The following is an 8439-nucleotide window of genomic DNA, read 5'->3' as shown; positions in this document are numbered from 1 at the left end:
AACTTTGGGAATTTGTAGACAACTTATCGTCATTTTTGCTAATCTACTTGTATTAGAATTCTTCAGAGAAACAGAACCAATAAGGTGTGTGTGTGTATGTATATATATATAGAAAGAGATTCATTTTAAGAAACTGACTTACATGATTATGGAGGCTGGCAAGTCCAAAATCTGCAGAGTGGGCCTGCAGGCTGTAGACCCAGGAAGAGACCATATTGTAGTTCAAGTCTGAAGGCCCTCTGCTGGAAGGATTTCCTCTTGCCCCAGGGGCGGGGGTGTAGTGAGGTTGGGGAGGGGAGGTGGGGGAGGTGTGTCAGCCTTTTGTTCTGTTAAGGCCTTCAACTGATTGGATGAGGCCCACCCACATTCTGGAGAGCAATTTGCTTTACTCAAAGTCTACTGATTTAAATGTTAATCTCTTCCAAAAACACCCTTACAGAAACATCCAATATGTTGGATGTTTGACCACATATCTGGGCACCACGGTGCAGCTAAGTTGACACATAAAATTAAGCACCACCAATATACCACCTATATTAACCATGCTTGAATGTCAGGAAATAAAATCTGCTAAAAGGTAGAGAGCACAGGGCTCATTTAGAAATTGAAATGAGCTCAGTAAGACTAGATATTTGAGCAGGAAAAGATGGGAAAGATGGACTGAAGGAGTAAGAGGGAGACCACGTCACACAGGGCGCTGTAAGCCCTGATGAGGGGAGTCTGAGCGACTGCAGAGGAATGACCTTCAGGGGTGATTCCCTTACCTGACTAAGCAATGAACTCATTCTTTCCTCAGTCAAGAAGGGTTTGCGGCAGGGAGATCAGCTCGGTGCTTTGTGACCACGTAGAGGGGTGGGATAGGGAGGGTGGGAAGGAGGGAGACTCAAGACGGAAAAGATATGGGGATATATGTATATGTATAACTGATTCACTTTGTTATAAAGCAGAAACTAACACACCATTGTAAAGCAATTATACTCCAATAAAGATGTTAAAAAAAAAAAGTTAAGTTTGCGGGACTTCCCTGGTGGCTTAGTGGTTAAGAATCTGCCTGCCAAGGCACGGGACATGGGTTCAAGCCCTGGTCCGGGAAAATCCAACATGCTGCAGAGCAACTAAGCCCGTGCTCCACAACTACTGAAGCCCACGCGCCTAGAGCCCGTGCTCCACAACAAGAGAAGCCACCGCAATGAGAAGCCCTTGCACCGCAACGAAGAGTAGCCCCCGCTCGCTACAACTAGAGAAAGCCTGCGCGCAGCAACAAAGACTCAACGCAGCCATCCATAAGTAAATAAATAAATAAATGGTTTGCATCAGAGAATGATCGTCTAAAAACCCCAAACACCAAAATAACCCAAAACAGAACCCTAAAACAACAGCAACAAAACTCATTTATGTTAAGAGCAATGGAGAGTAAAAGATTTTGTCACTTAAGACATTTTCTCATCCATTTCCTCCCTTCGTCATTCTGTCCCTTCTTTCAACCAATGTAGTCCATGTGGAGTTGACCTTGGATTGGCCTAAGTTAGTTAGCATGTCCAATCCCCTTGGCCTCAGTGGATAGCTCAGGAATGAGCCAATACGACACAATATATCATTTGCTGGAGCTTCAGAGAAAGTGTCCTCTTTTGCTGGATTTGCTAGTGTCACCATATGATGCTCAGAAACTGCTGTAGCTGCATTTCTATCCAGGAGGTACAACCTGGAGATAAAGCTGACACAGAGAAGACAGAACTACGAAATGGAGCTTGGTGATATATTACAATATGAGTCTTGGATCAAGCTGTAACTGAAACTAGACTACTCCTAAAATGTTGAGGCAGACAATTCCTTTTTATTTGATTTAAACCCATACAGGTTAGGCTTTCTGTCACTTGCAACAGGAATAATCTTAACTAATATATGTAACATGATCACATTTGCATTTTATAAAGCTTGTTTGGGCTACAGGGAAAAGTTGCAAGGAGCAAGACAGGGAGAACTGTTAAGAGTTGACAAGTAATTTAGTTGAGAAATGACATTGGTTGGTGCCAGAGTGGGGGCAATTGGAGCAGAGAGAAGTGATGGATTGAAGAGAGGTGGGGTACTATATAGAGGATTTGGATGTGGGGAGAAAAGTTAAAAATGACTTGTAGGTTTTCTGACTTGAGCAACTGGATTGGTGGCACCATTCACTGAGGTGAGGAGCCCAGATTGAATAGGGTTTGCCTATAAAATGTCCATGTGAGATAATGAATGGGATACTGGATGTATGGGTCTGAAATTCAACAGATAGAACTAGGCTGTTACAGATTTAGGAGTCACTAGCATATACAGAGTAAATGAAGTTATTTAGTGAGAAAGACAAAATACCAATATCTAAGAAACAGGCAAAGGAGATGAAGGAAGAAGGGCAGAGTGGAAAAGGCAACTGATGAACATGCAGCACCACAGGATCTAAAAAAAAAAAAAATTAGGGTTTAGGAAGGCCCAAGTGGCCTGCAGTGGTAAATACTAAGAGGTAAAGCCAGATGGAACTGAGAAGTTTCCTTTAAACCTAAGAACATGGAGGTCATTAGAGAACTTAGAACAATAATGGGTATGGAATCCAGACTGTAGTGGGTTGAGGGTAAGTAGGAGTGTGTGTTTGTGTGCGAGAAGGTGGAATCATCAAATGAGGAAAACTTTTTCAAGTTATTCCATTTCGCAGTAAAATTTCTCAAAAATCCAGAGCTAGGTCATCAGTCCCCTTTAGTCGCTAATACTGACATATTTGGCGCTCGTACCCAGTCTCATGTCTTTTTGGTTGTTCCTAGTTTGGAGGAATTATAAACCATGCTGCAATAAACATTATTTTAGATATCAAAAAAAAAAAAAGGTATGGATAGGATGGCACAAAACCATTATCCTCACTCTAGTCCTTGAGGTCCTATGTTACTTCTCTGGCCTAATACCTGCTACTCCATCCCTGGTTATTCCATCCAGCCACAGCAGACCTTTGGTATTCATCAAACATAAGACACCCTCCTGTTGTAGAGCCTTTGCACTGGCTATTCCTTCTGCCTGGGATGTTCCTCCCTAAGATCTTCACAAGGCTCTCTCCCTCTCTTCTTCTAAGTCTGCTTCTATGTCCCCTCCATGAGACCCACCTGACCACACTGTTTAAAATTCCAATTTGCTTCCCTAACACTCTCATTCCAACCTCTACCCTGCCTTACTTCTTTTCTTCATACAATTGCCATGTATAAGTTTTACAATATATTTCATTATGTTTATGATTTAGTTATTGTCTCTCCCCTATCTAGAAGGAAAGCCCTAGAAGGCAGGGATCTTTGGTTCATTTGTTCACTGATATATCCTAAATGCCTGAATATCTTAGGACAGTGCCTGGCACATATGAGGAGTTCAATGAATATCTGTTAAAGGAAAAAATGAAGGATGGAGGGAGGCCAGTAGGGAGAGAGAAAAAAATGGAAGGAAGAAATTTTGCCCTGAAGAGGAAGAGATAATAGGGTTATAGATAGAATCAGGGAAAGGATTTTCTAAGATGGGAGAGATTTGAAAGTATCTTACTATTGAGGAAGGGTTCCAGTAGAGGCTGAAGATCTAAGAGAATAGGCTGAACCAAGTCCCTGAGAACGTGAGAAGACATGGGATCCAGAGTACAGGTGGTGGGATTAGCACTGGTCAAGTCCAAGGCTGCACAGAGTGGATTTAAACCCTGGTGAAGATTTTATCAAGTCCCCCACATGAGTGGACAGGCACAATTTTCATATGGAATTTGTTTTGCTGCAACAGTTAGCTCCTGAGGCCCTGGCCTCCTTCTGGATGGCTGGGCCTAGTACTGCTTAACCACCAATCCTCCCCACCGTCCCCAGGCCCTGGGGGCAATAAAGAAAGGATGGATGCTGATGTAGATGTCATAGACTCACTTATCAGTAGAATCCCAGCTGGGAGTGCTGGTCTGGTGGTTCCTACTTTTTCATTTTTTTTTAATTTTGTTTTTCACAGAAGCTGGAGATTAAGTCATTTAATAGTACTGGCAGGGGTGGGCTTTGAGGTGTAGGAGAATGGAGAAGGCTGGATATTTTTACTATGAAGAATGGAAGAATATTAGGAATGGCTGTTGTGGTAAAATGTAGAGAAAGCTCACTAGGGGAACACAGAAGAATTAAGTCAAGTTAAGGTCAATGACGTGCATTCATGGTTGTTAGAACCTGCCCAACTATGCATTTTGCTACAGCAGCGCTCAGCAGCCCAGTTGCAAGCATGGAACTTCAACCCCAGGGATGAGTTGCTGTTTATTTATTTATTTTGACCAGGTAGATGAGATAGAACAATGAGCAAGTTATTCAAGGCAGCAAAAGTATCTTGGCTGAAGTTATGGATGATGAAATCTAACCTGGATATGGAAGGGAATGAAGATACAAAGAGACTGATAGAAGGTTCTACAGACTACAGCAATGATTTTCAAACTTTAGTGGGAATAAGAATCACCTGGAAAGGGCCAGATTCTGAAATTATTATTCAATAAGTCTGGGGTGAAGACCAAAATCTATTTTCAACAAAGATCCTAGTTGATTCTGATGTAAGAGGGCCATGGACCAATTTTTGAGAAATAGTGGATTTGAAATGATAGTTTAAAGTAATATTTTGAGAGGAGCTGAGTGAGAGAGAGAGACAGAGAGAGAGAGAGGGAGAGAGAGGGAAATATTGGCCGGGGGGATACTTAGTGTAAGAATAGGTGGTTACAGTGTGAAATGACTAACTTATTATCTCAGAGATGGAACAGCCTGAAATGATGAAAGGTTTAGGGTATGCCCAAGGGAGTGGGTGGCTGAAGTGGAGAGTGGAGTGGAGGTGAGTATCACCAGAGGTGAACAAAGTACCAAAAGCCTAGGTAATCCGTGGGGACCTTGAAGCCATCCCAGATGATGGCAGTACTTGCAACAGAGAGGCAAAACTATGAGCAAAGTTCAAAGCCGTTAGTAAGTGAAGGAGAGAGAACTACAGGTGGGTAGAGACAAAGCAAAGATACAGAGTTGAGGGGGATGTAACTGGTTAAGGGTTTTCACGCAATGGCAGAGAAGTGAAACTGGCCAAGAGTAGTTGAGTGCTTATTGTTTGCCAGGCTTTACATACATCAGTCCATTTCATCCTCACAAACAACAACTCACAAACTTCATATAAAGTAGGTGCTATTTTTATTCCCCTTTTATGAGGAAACTGAAGCACAGAGACGTTAAGCATCAACCAGCATCTCACAGTTCTTACCACTGCACTATACTGACTCATAAAATGGTCTAAAAGGTGTTTTAATACATTTCAGCTGAAAAAAAGATCAGATCTCCTGAATATTGTCAGGAGTGGGATTAACAGTGGAAATAGTCCTTTAAATTTCATTTGTACTGACATTTTTTTTTTCAATACCCAGCAAGTAGCAGTACTAAATAATTCCATACTAAGTCATTTAATAGAAACAATGCAGTCTGCATGTATCAAAACTTCTGTCTACTCCATGCCTTGATGATTTCTTCAGCAGCATCCAGTGTACTGTCTTTCTGTAAATTAATGAAATAATCATCATTATATATCAAAATAAATTCAAGATGAAATAAAGATTTTAATATAAAAAATATACCAAAATCAGTCCATCCGTAACAGTCATGTAGTGATTTGGGAACCTAGTGCTTCTCAACCCCTGATAACTTGAGCTGGGCCCAGATGGGCTCCAGCCAGTCCTTGGCCTCTGCAGCTAAGACAGAGCCCAGGAGCATTCATGGGGTGGGGGTAGGGGTGGGGGACACCTTGAGTTGCGTCACTGGATGCTCTGCCCCATATTAAGCCACTTAATCTTAGCAGGAACACAGAGACTGGGAAATGGCATCCACAGCATCATCCCTTGCCTTGGTGGCCAAATACACAAGTCCCAAGCGCTTTAAGGAGCCCAGCAGCAAATCAAACAAACCAATTATTTATAATGCTATATCCCATTGCTGTCAGGCTAGAAAAGTGAATGAACCTCACAAGAAGTCAGTGTTAGGGGAGCTGGAGAAGCATCACGGCAATCACTACATCATACTGTTTTGTGATGCTGGCTGCCAATTCAGGGCACTTTATTACTACTTTCCTGACGCCAAAGAAATCTACAAATTAACCAGTAGAGGGCCAAAGAGCATCACCAAAAAAAAAATGACTGACAAACTGTATATACAGCTCAGACTGAAAACAGTTTAACCTGATCCCAGCCAAAACCATGTCCGTCAGTGTGAACACCCTCACTCATAACCACCTGTGGCAGCCCAAGTGGCCTGCAGCACCAAAGACCCAGACTCGTAAATTAACACTGATGCAGGAGGAGAGTCTGAAGGATGTGCTGATGGGATCCATATTCACTGTTTCGTCCATTTGGGTAGGAAGTATACAAAATCACAGACCTCTTTCAAAGAGGCTTCTAGACAACAGAAGAAAATCCCTCCCTTAGCTCCCAACACACAGAGGATGCCAGGCGGAGCAAGAATGGAGGAATAAATTAATACACAATTACAGAAAAGAGTCCAGGAGTACAGAAGAGTTTACATTGAAAAATAATCATCTGCTTCTTCCCTCCCCACCCCTTCCTACTACTCCCACCATCCCCCAACACAACAATTTATGGCAATTTCTGGTTTTAGTTCTAGTGGTTGCCACTAAAATCTAAATAATGTGTGTTTCTCATTTTTTATTTATCAACTTCAGACAATGTTCACCATTCTCTGCTCTGAATGAGGAAAAATTGGTTCATTCACACTAGTCTGCCCCCTCCCATATAAGTCTCACAGTTATAAGCCCCTAACTCCCACACTGTTTGAGGGTCAACTGTATTGATAAAATTCATTTGTTTTTTGAATAGGTAATATCTACATATGGTAAAACATTAAATTGATGGATAAACTTCCTCTTCCACTTTCTCTATTTCTCCTTTTCCTTTCTGTTCCATCTCTACAGAGTGATTTAGTCCAAAAGCCATTACATGGGGCTGAGTGAAATAGGAGATCATGTATGGGGGCAGGGGGAGCCTTGGCAGCCTGGTGCAGGGTGCTGCAGCCAGAGTGGAGTGAGGAGACTTTCCAATGTTGGTGGCATGACGTGGTGGTGATGGCAGTGGTGGCACTGACCAGGAACAGGGTGTCAGAGTCGAGGGGGGTAAGTAAGCAAGGCATCTGTATGGCAGGGTGGTTCCAGGCAGCTTGGAGCCTGGAGGGGATGAGGCAGGTATCTGCCAACGCAGACAGGCATGGAGTGTCAGAGCCCGTAAGGGAAGAGGAGGGCTTCTATGCAGTGGGTGACAGTGGTGGCCTTGGACACTTAGAGGAGGGTATCTCTGCAGGAGAGTGATAGCAGCAGGTCAGCACAGGGTGTTGAAGCTCAGGTGAGGTGAGGATGGTGGCCATACAGGGGACAGGGGCAGCAGCCTGGTAGAAGTGTCAAAGCCTGAGAAGGGTAAAAGCTGCCTGTCAGGGGTGCTGGGTGGAGGGGCAGTGGCACTGACAGGAGACTGGTCACATACAGAAGTACTGATTAAAGAAGTGGTTACATGATGAGCCAGGTGTTTTACTGTCAAAGAAGGGAGGGACAAATATGGACAGGGAGAAAGCTAGAATAAACTCTGTGGTGGTTTCAATATATTTAGATAGACATAGAAATAAGTAGAATAGACACAGACATAGAATGTATGTATATACATTTACATATTCCCTACGTCTGTCCCCTGGGAGGGCCTGGGAATACTAATACCCCAACAGCAATGAGCACTCCCAATGCCCAGATCTTGGTTTCTTAATACCATTCTCCACTAAAAGGTGATTCCAAGTTGGGCTAGATAATGACAAAATGAACCTGGTGCACCTTGCTATGCCAAAAAGTAAGGAAGTGCTCAAAAAATGATGGGGACATGTCAAAGGAAACAGAGGCCAGCTTAAAGGGGCTCCTAATGGCCAAATCTGGGGAAATTTGAGCATCAAAATAAGTAATAATAATGATAAATTATAACCCACTGAATGAAACAGGAATCCATGAGTCCTTACATATATGAATGAATAGATAAATAAATTGCTTGATGAGAGATGGAATATTCTCATAGTTTCAAAGTACCTCACCGCAAAACATTCATTATTTATCAAGGGAAAAAGTGAAACTTTACAGTAGAGAAGCCTGGCAGACACCACCTCAATAACGTAATTAAATTTAACATTACCAGCAGTAGGAAAAACTAAAATCATGTGCTGATAGGATGCAAAACAGTGAATAAAGCATCACTTCCATGGTTTCCTGCCAAAGGTGCACAATCTGAGTCTATTCACGAGTAAATGTCAAACAAATGTTGAGGGACCTTCTTCAAAATAATTGGTCAATAATTTTCAGAAGTATCAAGGTCATGAATGTCAAGGAAAACTGAGGAACCATTCTAGCTTGAAGCAG

At 42.5% G+C, this 8439-nt stretch overlaps 1 protein-coding gene across 2 annotated transcripts in view; it reads right to left on the bottom strand.

Annotated features, from left to right (window-relative positions):
• Window positions 1–5232: 5232 nt before the first annotated feature.
• Window positions 5233–8439, bottom strand: part of KYAT3 (kynurenine aminotransferase 3) — a 50795-nt gene continuing 47588 nt past the window's right edge. For both annotated transcript variants that reach the window (XM_061186359.1, XM_061186358.1), the window contains exon 14: window positions 5233–5540. In XM_061186359.1, coding sequence (XP_061042342.1) covers window positions 5478–5540 — 63 coding nt within the window. In that variant the 3' untranslated portion in view covers window positions 5233–5477. The remainder of the gene's footprint in view (window positions 5541–8439) is intronic.

The sequence above is a fragment of the Eubalaena glacialis genome, chromosome 3, assembly GCF_028564815.1.
Source record: "Eubalaena glacialis isolate mEubGla1 chromosome 3, mEubGla1.1.hap2.+ XY, whole genome shotgun sequence".
NCBI lineage: Eukaryota > Metazoa > Chordata > Mammalia > Artiodactyla > Balaenidae > Eubalaena > Eubalaena glacialis.
Note: the sequence above shows the minus strand (reverse complement) of the source record. Positions and strands in the feature narration are given on the sequence as shown.